The sequence below is a fragment of the Heteronotia binoei genome, chromosome 8, assembly GCF_032191835.1.
Source record: "Heteronotia binoei isolate CCM8104 ecotype False Entrance Well chromosome 8, APGP_CSIRO_Hbin_v1, whole genome shotgun sequence".
In the NCBI taxonomy this organism is placed as follows: domain Eukaryota; kingdom Metazoa; phylum Chordata; class Lepidosauria; order Squamata; family Gekkonidae; genus Heteronotia; species Heteronotia binoei.
Genome location: NC_083230.1, coordinates 83,335,238 through 83,352,046, shown reverse-complemented (window position 1 = coordinate 83,352,046; position 16,809 = coordinate 83,335,238). Strand labels below are relative to the sequence as shown.

At 45.6% G+C, this 16,809-nt stretch overlaps 1 protein-coding gene across 1 annotated transcript in view; it reads right to left on the bottom strand.

Annotated features, from left to right (window-relative positions):
* The window catches only part of SUN2 (Sad1 and UNC84 domain containing 2), a 39,474-nt gene extending 22,665 nt beyond the window's left edge, over nt 1-16,809 (bottom strand). The window contains exons 1-7 of the mRNA XM_060245456.1: nt 16,386-16,809; nt 12,627-12,793; nt 4,439-4,632; nt 3,532-3,666; nt 2,767-2,862; nt 1,410-1,503; nt 656-726 (exon numbers count right to left, since the gene is read on the bottom strand). Coding sequence (XP_060101439.1) covers nt 656-726; nt 1,410-1,503; nt 2,767-2,862; nt 3,532-3,666; nt 4,439-4,632; nt 12,627-12,760 — 724 coding nt within the window. The 5' untranslated portion in view covers nt 12,761-12,793; nt 16,386-16,809. The remainder of the gene's footprint in view (nt 1-655; nt 727-1,409; nt 1,504-2,766; nt 2,863-3,531; nt 3,667-4,438; nt 4,633-12,626; nt 12,794-16,385) is intronic.

Here is a 16,809-nt window from a genome sequence, read left to right as displayed (position 1 = left end):
GGAAGTATTTCCTTTCCCCAGCACCTAATTGACTTGTGGAATTGATCACAAGACACAGCTATGTCCATTAGCTGACGGGATTTTAAAAGATTAGGCAAATTCATGAAGGATCTGGCCAGCAAAAGTGATTAGCTGTGACTGTAAGATGGAACCTACGTGTTCAGAGGCAGTCTAAGACAATTTGCAACGAGATGCAGGAAACAGCAGAGGGAAACTGACACCGCCATGCTCTACATTTGGCTGGCCACTGCATGAGAAAGAATAAGAGACTCCACAGGCCTGAACCAGGAAGGAAACTCGTATTTATTACTTTCCCCCCTTCTTTCAAGGAACACATGGTGGCTTTGATCCTTTGGAGGCATCCTTTGCCAGCAAAATCTGGCCAGTAAAAGTGATTAGCTGTGACTGTAAGATGGAACCTGTGTGTTCAGAGGCAAAGTCAATTTGCAATGCGAGAAACAGCAGGGGGAACCTGACACCACCATGCCCTACTTTTGGCTGGCCACTGCATGAGAAAGAATATGAGACTCCACAGGCCTGAACCAGAAAGAAAACTTGTATTTATTACTTTCCCCCCTTCTTTCAAGGAACACATGGTGACTTTGATCCACGGTAGTCTGTGGCTGTGCAGGCAAAGGATGCCTAAAAAACTCACCATAACCAATCGCAGTCAATAGCAAGAGCACGAGCAGCAGCAAGAAAAGCTTCTTCAAGACTGGATAGCTCCTAGCACCAAACAAGAGAGAAGGGAGTAAGCATCAATGTGATTGCTCAAGGCCCCCATCTTGCTCCCCTTTCTTTGCATTATCCACTACAACACATCATTATGTTGTGATACCACTGCAGTCTGTCTTCTTCCTTCCATCCCACCTCACCAGATAGGGGAAGCAGGGAAACCTGCAGCACAAACACGCAGCACAGGCTGGAGAGCAAGGATGGCCTCATGGAGAGGCTGTGACAGGGGGACACTATGGTTCAAAACCCCACTCAGCAAAAAAGCTTGCTCGATCTACTTCACAGGGTTCTTGTCAGAATAAAACAGGGAATCTGAACTCCTTGGATGAAGAGAATAAAAATGCAGCGGACAGGTTGGCAGATGTCATGCTGTAGTTACTGATACAAAGAGGGAGAACAGCACCACTGATTCCGGAGTTCTTATTTTCTCACCAGCTATTGGCTCTCCTTACTACTATGTTGCATACAGGGATACCTTATAACAGACAGCCCGGATGAAGATAAGAGGCATAACTGATGCAAACTGCAGGACTGTGTATGAACTGTGAAAATCTCAAGTTTCCTATTTCTACTTTGCTGTCTACCTTCACTTCCTGCCTTCTCCATCCATCAGGAGCTCTTCCATACTCCTGTTGCCCCCAACTGTAGTGTTGTAAACTCTCTTCTGTACTGACCTTGTTAAGATAAAGACATCCAGGAGCGAGGCTGCAGTTGTCAGGCGGTACCATGTGGTCCCAATCCACCAGTATAGGAGCCCAAAAAATCGACCTGCAAAACCCCCAGGGAAACATTAGTAACAGCTATGCCTCCCCCTTTTGTCTTCTGCCAGGGCATTAATATGCTACCTTCCTTCCATCCCCAAAACATTCTTTGGCTGGCATTTCTAGACAAAAACATTTTTTCAGGATTAATTTGTCCATTTCCTTGCAGAGAACAGAGCACAGGCTGCCTTTGGCCCACCCAAGGCACTGGCAAAGGCCATTCATTTGCTGGTTTGGATTTTTAATGACCAGCCATTTCAACTTCAGGCAGCCCGATTTTTAAATTAGAACTATACAGCAGAAATTTTCAAACTCTGCCCCTTGAAGTCATGGATCTGTTTCACTAGATGCGGAAGGAAATGGCCACAATTAGCAGAATGGGTCTATGGGATTCTGCCTCTCTCCACAGCTGTCTCAAAAGATTAGGGATTGTTTTATTAGGACATTAATAGGGAACAAGCAACTCTTAAAGAAAGTCTATCCCATCTTCCCTTGCAAAACAACGCCACAGGGAAATCCTGGGAGCATTTCAGGGCATCAGATACTTCAGTTTGCAGGAAGATAAATGGAGCATGTGTAATCCATGCCCCCCACCCCAACTGTACCTATCTTGGAATGCACTACAGTATTTCCAGTAGCACAGATGGGGTCCTTGATATTTAAATCATTGCAGGAAGATATTGGATTCACTACAGAAAAAAATGTGAATTAAAGTACAATATAGACAATAGACAAAAATAACTACATAATGCACAAAACAATGTGCTACATTCTTCCACACAGAGGCAAGTTCAGGGTATATGAGAGATTTGCATCTTAATCCTAAACCAGTTTCAGCATTGAAATGAGTGATATTTCTGCATCAAACCACAATTTGAACATGGCAAGCAACAGAGAGTTAGGCCTGCTCATCCCAGTATGGCTTTCTTTTGTCACTTTCCTGGTTCTTTCATCCTCATCTTAAACAGTAGCATGTTCAGGTCAGACAAATTTGTGGCTCTCTTGCAACCAGAACTCAGGGGCTTCCTTGAACCATGGGAGAAGCTCAGGAACTGCACAGTTCCCAACATCTGAAATACCAGCATTGGAAGCTTTCAAACATCCCCTGCCAGAACTGAAAATAGGGATTAGGAGATGTACAGAAAATAGGCAAAAAATCAAGAGGCCCCTGTAAACATTTTGGAAATATAACTGTGTCCTCAGAGTTTCTCTGTGCAATAGAACATCAAGCCAGTGAATAAACACTTAGCAGTCCCCCCCACTCATTTACCTGGTGATATCAGCACCAGCCACAGAAAAGAGCCTGCTTTGGAGAGCGCATTCCTGAACACAGAACCAGAAGCATTCTGATCCAAGGAAGTATGACCTACAAGAGACAGAACTGTTAGTCAGGAGAAGGGGGCATTGTCTCTCCACCCCTCCTCCCCAATCTTTGGTGTGAAATATAAGGAAAAAGTAGGACAGAGCCTTGCCCAAGAAGGCAGAGGGGATGGGTAGGAGACTTAGGGGCTGATTATGCCTAGTCTGGGTCTCCTGAATACTTTGGCTAGTCCAGTAGGGGGCAGCACTAACACACTGATCCAAATCAAGAGTCAAACTAGATGCAATTTTAGAGAAGAATTTGGCCATTTAAAAAATGCTGTAAGGACTGAGCCCATGATGCAGTAGGACCAGAAGATCTTGTCCCCCTCCCATCTTTTTCAAAACTAGTCCCTCCACAGCTGCTTCAGAACTTGAAAAGACAGGAGGAATGCCCAGATCTCAAGATTTTGAAATGGTTATCCTGCTACTTGTCAGGATAATTGAATCCAAAGCAGCAAAACACCAGAGGGGTATATGAAGAGGGGAAAATATTGGCTAGTGTTGGTAACATCAACCACACACATGCACGCACACACAACTTCTTTAGATCAGTTTTGAAATGATTTTATTTGGCAAATGAAGGATAAACATATATAGATCTGTTACCCAACTTAAAAAAACAAAACAAGGCCAACTCAGAGTGGCTCCCTTTGGGGCAAGAGCATTTCTGTACCTGCATAGTCATCCTCAGAGGAGTAGCCTGATGAAGAAGCATAGGTGTCATAAGTCTTCCTTTCTGCCAACCCGTTGATTTTACTGGACTCTGCACCTCCAGTGCCTCTTCTTCTTCTAGTCAAAGATTCATCATCTATCCAGGAAACATGAACTCTCTTTAGGGAGAAACTAGGCCATTCTTGTTCACCTTTCTCCACAGTAAATGTAACTGAATTCCAAAGGCTTCAGGCTTGCTAAAACACATTTCCCAGTTTAAAGTAGTTCAGAAATTGTACATCCCTTTTCTTCCCCAACTAGCTTCCAAGTATGTAACTGTTTCCATAGAATACAACCAAAATGTGCATTAAAATACCCTCAATATTTTTGTTCAAGCTTAAGGATCCAAGAAACCTACCAGCTGATAGTCCTTGCATGAGCTCCTGTGGCCTTGTCACAGATTCTCAAAACACATCCTCACCTGGTATTTCACCACTCCACCGTTCAGCCTTTTAAATGCAGTATCAACTTACTATTCAAAGCTGCCTGTTTGCAAACTGGAGCATCTAAGAGCATTGCCACCCAGGCATTGCTTGGAAGTGCTTCTACAGTTAAATGTTTTGAACTTTTTGCATGCACTTGAATTGACTCTCCTGTAACTGGGTACCCACCTCACAGGGTTTTGGAAAAGAAGATTAAAAGGTCATTTTTATCACCAAAGCGAATAACCACAATAACTGTGCTTACATTGTCATGCTGCAGACCAGGTATGTATTATTGCAATGGAGACGACATTATCACACAGGCTGTGGATCAGCTTTTGCAAGAATTGCAGAATCTAAAAAATGCAATGGGGGTGGGGGGAGTGGCGGCAGACCCATTGTGCAGGACTTCTGTGCAATTTGTGCTGAAGAGAGAAGAATACTCACTCCAGTAAGAGCTGCTATTCAGTGGCTCTTCCAAGGCAGCACTGGTCCGGGCAGAACTCCCCCTGCCGTCACTCAGGTAGGACTCGCTAATCACAGACTCACTGTAGTAGGTGGTATGCCCAGCTGTGTTAGATCCCAGGCTAAGGGCTGGAGAGGGACGCTTTATGCTGTTTGACTTCTTTCGTATGCTTCGGCTGCAGGAGTAGAAACAGTAATGAGTTTACATCCTGGTGTGATAATGGAGGACACAGGAGAAGAAAGAAAAGCAGGGAAGGGAAAGGCAGAGGCCGCCCCACACAGAGAAAAAGTTGTGCTAACTGATAACAAACCTCTAGTCGCTAGACTGCGGTTGACCTAACTTGTGAAGAAAGAGGGGAGTGGAGCATCTCTTGCACTGTTGTGCATCAGACAACATACCAGTGGCCTACAGTATCCATAAGTGCAGATCTCCACTCCAACCAGGCACAATGATTAGAGGAATGGACTCAGACCAAGGAATCCCAGGTTCAAATCCAAGCTCCACCAAGCTATTTTTCAGACTAATGTCACAAGATCATCATGAAGATAAAATCAGGTGTGGTGGAGGGACACTCAAAAAAATGTACATGTGCTTTAAGCCAAAGGATGAGCTAATAAACAGAAGGCTGGGATAATAATGAAATGGCACTTATTACACTTGTTATCCCTCACTTCCTTTCACAAGTGAGAGGCAGTGCACCTGGATGATCTTATTTTACCCTCACCTTCTGAGATTGGGTGGGTCGCTAAAGAACCTATGATTCAGTGCACCCCTGATTCCCAAATGATGGGATGAGGCATGTTTGATGTCTGAGGCAAGAAAAGGATTGTGTCCCATATTCCTCCCTGGAAGAGCTTTGTTCTCACAAAGTCTTCTTGTTGAAACTTTTATTATGTTCCCCTTTTCGCACTGGAGTGGCCCAAATAGCCCAGCTTGGCCTGAACTAGAGAGACTTAAGAGCTAAGAAGGGTTCAGCCACAGTCAGGAGACCTCCAAAGATGACCCAGGGTTGCCCTGCTGACAAAGGCAATGGCAAAACATCTCTGCTCATCTCTAGCCTTGAACACCCCATGGTTGGACCAGCTGGGACTCGACAGCACACTCTTCTTTTATCATGCTGGTGTTGAAGTGATGTTCCAATCCACATACCCCCATACGCAACAGTGGGCTGCACTGTGCAACTGTGCATGAATTCACCCACAGAACAGATGGATTGTTCTAAGGAGAAGGAAGAAAGCAGTGTGGGCTCACAAGGGCTTCTGTTCCCGAGGACTGGAAGGTAGCAAATGTCATCCCCATCTTTAAAAAGGGTTCCAGAGGAGATCCGGGAAACTACAGGCCAGACATCTGACTTCAATACTGGGAAAGTTGGTAGAAACCATTATCAAGGACAGAATGAGTAGTCACATTGATGAACACAAGTTATTGAGGAAGACTCAGCATGGGTTCTGTAAGGGAAGATCTTGCCTCACTAACCTGTTACATTTCTTTGAGGAGGTGAACAAACATGTGGACAAAGGAGACCCGATACATATTGTTTACCCTGACTTCCAGAAAGCTTTTGATAAAGTTCCTCATCAAAGGCTCCTTAGTAAGTTCAAAAGTCATGGAGTAAAAGGACAGGTCTTCTTGTGGATCAAAAACTGGCTAATTAATAGGAAGCAGAGAGTGAGTGTAAAGGGGCAGTCTTCGCAGTGGAGGACGGTAAGCAGTGAAGTGCCACAGGGCTCAGTACTGGGCCCCATGCTCTTTAACTTGTTCATAAATGATTTGGAGTTGAGAGCAAGCAGTGAAGTGGCCAAGTTTGCAGAGGACACTAAATTGTTCAGGGTGGTGAGAACCAGAGAGGATTGTGAGGAACTCCAAAGGGATCTGTTGAGGCTGGGTGAGTTGGCGTCAACGTGGCAGATGAGGTTCAATGTGGCCAAGTGCAAAGTAATGCACCTTGGGGCCAAGAATCCCAGCTACAAATACAAGTTGATGGGTTGTGAACTAGCAGAGACTGACCAAGAGAGGGATCCTGGGGTCGTGGTAGATAACTCACTGACAATGTCAAGATAGTGTGGAATTGCAATAAAAAGGCCAACGCCATGCTGGGAATTATTAGGAAGGGAATTGAAAACAAATCAGCCAGTATCATAATGCCCCTGTATAAATCGATGGTGCGGTCTCAATTCTGGTCACCTCACCTCAAAAAGGATATTACAGCATTGGAAAAAGTGCAGAAAAGGGCAACTAGAATGATTAAAGGTTTGGAACACTTTCCCTATGAAGAAGGGTTAAAACGCTTGGGTCTCTTTAGCTTGGAGAAATGTCGACTGCGGGGTGATAGAGGTTTACAAGATTATGCATGGGATGGAGAAGGTAGAGAAAGAAGTACTTTTCTCCCTTTCTCACAATACAAGAACTCGTGGGCATTCGATGAATTTGCTGAGCAGTCGGGTTAGAACGGATAAAAGGAGGTACTTCTTCACCCAAAGGGTGATTAACATGTGGAATTCACTGACACAGGAGGTGGTAGCAGCTACAAGCATAGCCAGCTTCAAGAGGGGGTTAGATAAAAATATGGAGAAGAGGTCCATCAGTGGCTATTAGCCACAGTGTTTGTGTGTATATATATATATAAACCAATTTTTTTGGCCACTGTGTGACACAGTGTTGGACTGGATGGGCCATTGGCCTGATGCAACATGGCTTCTCTTATGTTCTTAAGTGTTAAAAGTTCCGGAAACACTGAGCTAGCCACAGTGGCTCACATTTGCTGTGGTGGTGATGGCTTCCTGTCTCAGTGCTATTTTTCTTGATTAGATAACGGATTTTCAGACAACTGCAAAGCCTAACATAGGGATGGGGATTTCCATCTCAGAAGCAAACCAGAATGACTTTTTTGCTCAGAGATGTGGGACGATGATGTGGGTGATGCAAAGACAAACCTTTTGAACCCTGCAGAGATTCAAGCTCAAAATGGGTGATGTTTTAAAAAGCACAAGCAGCTATTTCTCCCTAGCGCTACAACTTCTGCAAAAAACAAAACAGAACAGGAACTTCACAGGCAGGTGGCAAAATCTTTCAGCTGCCTACACAACTTCCAACCAAGCAGAGGAGATGCGCTGGAGAACAGAGAACACATTGCCCATGGTTTCGCCCATTCTACTTCCTTCCTGTTTCCTCTGCAGCAGCTGTGGGTTTCCAGAATGGTGTCAGCCTCAGCACCTAGCAGCTGCTCACAGGAAATGTAGAAACTTATTTCCCCCCAAAGATTAAGCCATTGCTAATGGGGTTGCCACTGGCCAGCGAAAACAAGAACACACATCCTGGCTGGCATTTTTTCCCTTCTGGGCTACTTGCCAGCCAAGTGAAGGACAAAGGCATGTTTCTCCTCTCAGCTGTTCTTTATTTTTTTAAAAAAGGTGTACATTTCAAGTCAATCTGCACTGGGCTCCATTCCATGCTGTTGGGCACTGCTCCAAACGCACCAAGAATCACTGGGATCCAATCCTCAGACACCCCCCAAATCTGTCCCCAGCCTGATGTGCTCTGCCCTGATGCCAAGAGAGCACTGCTTTGAAAGTCCACTCAAGCACTAGAAGGTTTCATTTCAAGAAGCGACACTTCTAAAGCCAACTAGGCCTGCATCTACACATGTAGACAGTCTGCTATTGACGCTACAGCAGTCACACAGAACTGAATTGCCCTATGTGGCAAGACAATCCAGTGCAACATCCACAGGTGCATTGTTCTCTGCAGCCCCTAATGAACTGCTGTGCTTTCTTAATGAAGTGTTTCTGTGGCAAGGAAATGGAAGTATTTTACCACTGCTGCATTTTGTTGCTCAGAAAATGGTTTTCTTTTTCTCAGCTACCATACCCAGTGCTATCTGGAGTATTATATGAAACACAAGTTGTATGGGCCACCAATATAAGTGATAAAGGCTGCAATCCTAAGAGCACTTCCTGGGAATAAGTCTAATTGAATAACACCAGATCCATTTCCAAGAAGATCTCCTTATGCTTGGCTCCATTGGCACATATTGGATAGCTTCTGTAACGTTAGTAACACCACCATATTAGATTGTCCCTCACTCCCCCACCCTTATTTATTTGGTTGATTTATATTCCGCTCTTTTCCATACGGGCTCAGGGCAGATCACAGTCATAACAAAACAATTCAAACACAGTAATAACTCAATAATATACCAATAAAATGCAACTACAAAAATATACATAGGCGGGCAGGCACATATTTCAGATAAAACAGATATTCCGGCTCGTTGTAATTTTATAGCCCATTGTGGAGGAGGGCAATAGATGGTATAAGCAGAAGAATGAAGGGACGTCTGCCTGCCTCAACCAAAGGCCTGGCGAAACAGCACCATCCTGCAGGCCCTACGAAACGGAAGTAAATCCGGTAGGGCCCGGACCTCCACAGGGAGCTGATTCCACCAGGCTGGGGCCAGGGCCGAAAAAGCCCTGGCCCTGGTCAAGACAAGCCAGACGTCCTTTGGGCCAGGGATGGCCAAAAGGTATTGGTTGACTGATCGCAACAGTCTTCGGGGCTCGTATGGGGAGAGGCGGTCCTGCAAGTATGTCGGTCCCAGGCCGCGTAAGGCTTTAAAGGTCAATACCAAAACCGTGAAGCGGATTCGGTACTCAATTGGTAACCAGTGCAATGTGCACAGCATTGGCAGACTGCCTGCCCATAAAGGCAGTCCAGTTACTAGCTGTGCAGCCACATTTTGCACCAGCTGGAGTTTCCGAATCAGCCTCAGGGGCAAGCCTGCGTAAAGCGAGTTACAGTAGACCAATCTGGAAGTGACCATTGCATGGATCGCTGTAGCTAAGTCATGGGGGGTCAGATAGGATGCTGATCGCGCAACTGCTGTGACCTGGGCCTTCATGGAAAGGGAGACATCCAGTGTCATGCTCAGACTCCTCACTTTCTGGGATGGCACAAGAGGAGCACCATCCAGGGTAGGGAGACCCACTTGGCTCAGGTACAGGACCTCCATCTTAGCTGGATTAAGCTTCAGCCGGCTTAACTGAATCCATCCAGCCACAGCTTCTAGCACCTTGGTCAGATGTTCTGGGGCGGCGTCTGCATGACCGTCCATCAGCAGATAGAGCTGGGTGTCATCTGCATACTGGAGATAACCCAGCCCAAAATCTCGGGCAATCTGGGCAAGGGGGCACATATAGATGTTAAACATCATTGGCAAAATAATAGCTCCCTGAGGCACACCACATTCGAGTGAGTGCCACAGGGAGATCTGCTCACCAATTGCCACCCTTTGACCCCAATCACAGAGAAAAGAGGAGAACCACTGTAAGGCTTCCCCTACCCATCTATTCATCTACTCTACCCGCTACATGAGGCAGAGGTATTGTTATGTATTGATTGGTGGGAATTTGGCCACTCTAATAACCGATACAACTGAGCACATATACGAGGGAAAATCTGTGAGAGCACTTTAGTTATGTTGTCACCATCTTGTGATTTTGTATAAAACTTTTTACAGTATTATGTTTTAATCATTTAAACTGTACATCTACGTGTTGGGAGCCAGCCTGAACCCAACTAGTGGGGTAGGACAGGTTGTTAAACAAATCAAGAAACGCAATTCCCTTGTTTGTCATGCCTCTGGCTGTGTTGTCCAAATGGGCACAGGCTGATGTTATGCAACAACAGGGCATCCATGTGGCAGGTTTCCCTGTATTGTCTCTATCCCAGTTCCCTGCCGCAGACATCCCACTCCAACCAAGGCTTTTCTCTATTCAAAACAAACCACAATGTGTCTATCTTGTTCTCTGGGTTTCCAATTTAAAAAGAAGTAGCCCCTTTCCTTGCAGAGATATAAAGGGGAAGATATATCTCCACAAGGAAAACCAAAACAAAGCATGACAGCCAGGAATTCAGAGAAACTGATAGATATGTTGCTATCAGCAATTGAATACCATTATAGCATTATAAAGAAAAAATCCAATGGGGGACTGGGCTTGAAAAATGGTGCCAAGGGGGTGACACTTTCCCATCCAGCCTTTTCCAGTCATAGAACCGGCTTACGGAATGCCCTTCCCATTGAGGTTCACCAGGTATCTACACTGCTTGTTAATCCAGTTGACACAACAAAACACTTCTGTTCACCCACACTGTTAATCAAGAACATTATGTTTTTTAAAACACTAGAAACTGTTATTTTAAGCTGTCAGTGGAGTCCTTATGGTTAATCTTTGTATACGGAGCTGGATATTTTAATGCTGGGTTTGGATCACCTTTTAATGTTTTCTGTTATTTTAATATGCCACCTTGGGCAGATTCTTTGAAATGTGACATAAACATTTTCTAAGTAAATAAATAAAATCCACATGGGTGTCATCCCAGCTTTGCTGCCATCTTTCTCAAAAATCACAGAAAAGCAAGTTTGGGTAACATCTCAGGAAGGGCAGGAAAAATTCAGGAGGTGCAAGGAAACACCACAATGCTGAGGGGAAGCCAATCACATCAAAGTTGAAGCTAGCTACTCATGAATGTGACCATTACTTCTTGAGAGGGTTAAATTGGGCACATCATGGGCACGTGCTCCCAGCCTTGCCAGAGTCTAGAAAAGCAGCAATGTGACATTCACAAAGAGAATGGAAAACCTTTCAAAATGGACTCTGTTCATCTTGAATTAAAAAACAAACAAATGCAGCTCTCGCCCTTCCACAACTCTGCTTCTATCATGTGGCTATCAACTACTGCTGTTATAGGCCAGATGTGTAAAGCGCTACACACAAATTTTTAATTGTTGTTAAAATCTTGAAAGAATAACACTTGTTCAAAATACTGTTGGTAGCTACAAAAATGTCCCAGAACAGCAGGGGACTGAGGACCTAAGGTATCACACAACTGCCCTGTTGCCACGTCTCTGAATCTCCAGGATGCAGTTCCCTCCATTTCAGAGCAACCACAGTCTTGCAAAGTAGTCCTCAAAAATGGTTTACTAGACTACCTGCAAACATGTAAGTGAACAACTTGTGCCACACTGATAGCCTTGAAGGTGGTGAACCACTCTCTTCCATTTTGAGAAAGTCTTTCTTTGCCTGCAGGTCATTGCTACTCACTTTGGGACAATATGGCAAGTGGGTTTCACAAGCCTGCCCTAACAAGCTCCCCCTAGACACAAGAGCATCATCTAACAGAAGACAACCCCTCTAACTGAAGAGAATTGAAATGGAGAGGACAGAACCTCCATGCTGTAAACTGCCAAGAATACTAGAGGAGCCGAAGAAACTGATATTGTCACACATCCAATTAAACCAGTGTGGTAATGAAGCTCTGCATCAGACAGGGTGTGGCCATGCTGCTGCTTGGCAAAAAAAAAGACCAGGGAGGACTCTGGGAAACAGGGAAGGTTATCACAAAACAGATGTGGGAGAATCCGGCAAGGGTGATATTGAAGTGCTCAGAATGAAGAGTCTTTTAACAACTCATGACAAGTCTGCAGAATTCCAGGCAATACTGCCTTGATAATACTGCTGAGAAACCAAGATGAGATGAAACTAGTTCCACAACATATTTCCCCATGATATTTATGTTGCAGATTTTAAATTCCAAAATCTGGAATTCTGAAGCTCAGACAACTCCAGCTGCTGAAACTGTGCACCAAATACTGAAAAACCAATATGCAAAATATAGAATATTTTTCTTTTATTTTTAATTGCTGGAATGCATAGAATCAGATTTGATAGTTCAGCCTGCTTTTAATTAGCTAGAGCTCTAACAAAAAAGAGCACTAAAAACAAAAGAGCACACAAAAAAGAGCACTATATGAACCCATGAAACTGCCTTATCCTGACTTGGACCCTCAGTCAATCAAAGTCAGTATTGTCTACTCAGACTAGCAGTGGGTCTCAGTCAGAGGTCTTTCACACCACCTACTGCAGCTCTCCAGGATCTCAAGCTGAGTTTTTTCACGCCTATTTGTGACTAGACCCTTTTTAGTGGAGATGCCAGGGATTGAACCTGGGACCTTCTGCACTGCTTGCCTCTTCCTATCCTGTCTTGTAAACCACAGCTTGCCAACCCAGGAATGGGGAAAGGAGCAACAGCAAGCTTGTTTTGAAGAAAGATGCAAAGAAACTCAGGTAAAGGGAAAGATACTGGTTCTCTTTTTCTTTGCTTCTAACTTACCTGTTGGAATTGTCTTTGAACAGGGCCTGCTGGCCACCAAGCAGTGAACCCCCACCGCTGCTGCTACTACCATCATCGACATCATCACTTTGGTAATAACGGACAGTGCCAAGGCGCTGGCTTCGCCGGGACATGGTCAAGGAAAGCTCCCACTTGTGCTAAAGTACCTGGGGAAGAAGCAGATGAAGGGGGATGTAAGAACTGTGAATTCATCAGCAGGGGCCAGATAAAGACAGTGGACAGGTCTTAGAAATATCATTGTGTCATGCATAACTGGAGAGAAGAGGTCCACAGAAACCCATACTATACTTTGGGACTACCCCAGGGCCGCCTCCCCTTTTATGCCCTGTTCTTAAAAGTACCTAAGAAGCCTTCACAGGGACTACAATGTGTTTCTATTCTGTAGCTTGCCCAAAACATGCATGCTAATCAGGGAATGGATTTTAGAACAGTACAGCATACATATAAGTTAAGCAGTCAAAGTTGAGGGAAAGGGATTAGAATTTAACAACATTTTCTTTGGCTTCATTTAGACCAGAGAGATAAATAAGTGGCTAGACTAGCCACTCAAAATGTAACTTCTTTCACAACTATCCCTACATCAAGCAGTTTATCCTGTTTCTATCACAATTCCTTTTCAGTCTAAATAAATCAAAATCCATCCCAAATCAGTCATCTGCCATCTCTTTCCATCATATAACCATAATTTTACCAGCTCAATGCAGCTACAGATAAGTGACAACCATGCTTCTGTCACAACCATTAATCCATCAAACCCTATTTGCTTCATCTCAATTCCATTCTCCAACTGAAAAATGCTCCCTGGGAAATCATGGGTAAATCAACAGGTTATACATCATCCCAAAAGAGAAGCTGCCTTAGCCTGAGATGTTTAGTCTTTAAGGCATGTTAAAATGCGTAGTACAAGGCCTTTCCTTTTGACAACTTCTGTTTAAAACCTGATTCAACCAATCCAAACATACATGAAATACAAGCTTGAATTAGTTTTAATCCAATGTAGCTATGAAAACTCCAGGAGTTAAGAGTTTTGTGGAGAAATTTCTTTAACACACTTGCACAACTATAATTTCCAGAGTTCCTTGGGCAAAGCCAGAACACTGAAATCAGTATGAACAGGGCAACATAGAGGCAAGTGAGCTACTTAATTCTTCTGCTTGGAATATAAGCACGGAGGAGGGCTCCAAGAAGGGTGAAAGGGAGGGCTGGGACTGCCCAGGGAGCTGGTGGTGTGCAGTTTGTCACCTGACTAGCAAGGAAGAAATAGATATGTTGATCTCTCTCTGGAGATGAGCTGTAGGTAGCTTAGCAATAAAGTACACTGTTTTCACACACTAGGTCCCAGGTTTAATCCTTGGTATCTCCAGTTAAAGGATCTCATGCAGCAGGTGTTGGGAGATGCCTTTCTCAGTCTGAAACTCTTCGTTTTCTGCCAGGAAGAACAGCCAGGTGCAGTATAAGACCACTTCATATGTTAGTAAGATACAATTCTGCTTGAAAAAATAGGATGGGGAAGGCGTTCTTGTCCAGCAGGGGGCACAGCAGTGTGGGTGCAGCTGTCTCTACAATCACCCCCTCCTCCCTAGCATCAGTGCCTCCAATTGGCTGGCATTAGCATGTGAGTTTCTAACTGGGCCAGCAGACAGGGCGAACCACATACTTCTTTCAGGGCATCAGGAGCCAAATGCGTCTGAACTTGGCAGACAGCTGCCAGAGAGCTTTTAGCCAAAACAAGAACTCCAGTCTCAGCCAAGATTAAGACCAGGCCCATTTGGAGTTTGGTGGGACTCGTGTAGGTTTGCCCCCCTTCCGCAACCCACACCAGCCGCCCTGCAGAGAGGCCTGCCAAGATGCAAAATAGCCTAAGCAGCAAAAACTCAGCTTGACCTCCACTTTTAATTTCCACCCCTCATATGGCGTTGGCTGGGCTTCTTTCCAGTCACAGTGAGAAAGCCCATTCACATGGACATAAAGCCCCACTTTCCAACCCACCCCTTGCTGGAAAGAGGCACCCCCACACTGCAGGAAGCTGAGCAAAGTGTAGCCAAAGTCACAAGGCTGTAATGAGCCATGCCTTAGAGACAGCCCTGCATACCGGGGTAACAAAGCAGATAAGTTTCTGCAGTACCACAGCACTTGCAGCGTTTCTGTTCCTACAATAGGAGGAAAGTCACCGGTTTTCTTTCCCTGCCTTGTCACATGGCAAAACTGCCTAAGATCAGTTCCCCTCAACGCCAGGCAAATCCCATGTCGTCACAAACAACAAATAATAAACACGTTGTTAGAACTTACCCCTACTTTACGATTGCTGCGCCGCAAAGCATAGCTTTTTAGGTGTCACACCCGCCACCCTGTAAATTTACAGCATCTCTCAAGAGACTCCTCTTCCCCCAAACAGGCAGGAAACGGCGAGAGAATTAACACTACATTCCCGAGGGGCAGAAGAAAATGCAAAGGCATCTGTTCAGCGCTATTAGGAAACCGCATCCATCCCTGGGGTAACTCAATTGAAAGCAAGTCCGCTGCTCCCGGGATCCGGTTTGGCCTCTTTTCAGAACTGAACAAGGGAAAATAGCCGTTCTTCTACAAAGAAGGCGAGTGTCAAGCCACTTCCTGTGTATCTTCAAGGCATCACTGCCCCTCAACTGGGTTTTTTTAAAGCACATGCTAATCTCCCTAACCCCACCCGAGAGGGGTGCAGAACGAAGGGAAACTCCGCAAAAGAGTGAGCTGTACCGTCGAGAGAGTAAAACGCAATGCTCAATCCTGGCGGCTCCCTGCAGCACCAGAGCTCACTCAGCTTTGCAACGTGCGAAGAAACTGGTTCCCAGCAAGCCCAACCCTAAGGGCATTTCTCTCACCGCTGAGCCACCCTAGTCGTCCCCCTCCCGCGCCCCACAGGAGAGGGTGTCCAAGGTCAGAGAGGAGAGGAGGCTCTTGGTAAGGAGCCTTTTAAAAATCTCGCCAGTAGCAACGAACAGTCAGCACCGTATCTATTACCCATTGCATCCCACCCCCGCCCATGTTGCAAATTCTACACCAGCCTGGTGGAGTGATCAGAGCGTCGGACTAGGATCTCGGAGGCCCCGCTCTGAATCCTCTGGGCCAGGGGAAGCTCGCTGGTGACCTTGGGCTGGCCAGCCTAACCCCCTAACCTACCTCACAGGGTTGTGGTGAGCATAAAATGGGGGGAAAGCAGAACCGTGTTGGGGAGAAACGCAGGGCATAAATGAAGGAAAGAAACGCATACATATCAATCCTCAACAACCGATTGGAACGTTTGAGAAAATTATAAAAAAATAAAGCGGGAACATTAAAGCCAGGGAGCGGAGACAAAAGAGATCCCAAGTTAAATACAGATAACTTCGTCCTGAGGCTGCAGCTCATTAGTGGCTGAGTAAGCCTCTTACAGGATGACGTTTCTAGCTAGTGCTCGTTAGCACCCTTGGGCAGTCTCCTCTATATGCTTCCCGGGGGGCAGGTCCCATTTACTGCCTCCTGAGTAAGCATGGAAAGGGTAGATGGCCCTCCCGCCAAGGAATCCCTTGCAGTCTGCGGCTACGTTCACTTCTCCATAATAACAAAAGCAGCACGCGGTTGCTCGTCCTTCTTGGTGGGAGGGAGATATAAGGAAAGAAGAGAAAAGCAATTCAGAGCCCCCCCCCCCCGTGCAACCTCATTTGAAAGGGAAAGGAAATGAATGCCAGGGGAGGGAAGGTGCGGAGAGGAAGAAAGCTTTACCTGGGATGCTCGCGGCGGCCGGGGGTGGGAGGCAAATAACTCGAAGAATAAGGGATGAGCTAAGAAATAAATGAGCTTTCTGCCTCCCAGCCTTGGACGCACACAAACTTCAGCTGCAGTGCCTTGATTTCCGACCGAACGTCCTGTTAGATGTCCGCCCCAATGAAGAATAAATCAGTCCAAAGTGCCCCTCCAGAATGCGAGATCAGCAGAGTGGAGAGTCGTGGCGACCTCTTCAAGGGATGAATCCGCAGCCGAGGAGGGTGGGGGCACAAGGAGCCGCCGGTTCCACCCGCTTGGAAATCCTTCCTACATCAGCAAGAAAAATCTTCCCCAAACAAACCCCAAAGCACCCTGCAACAATAAGGCCTTGGGTTTTGTGCGTGCGTCTGTCAAATCCCTGCACGAGCAGCTCATTGGCAGG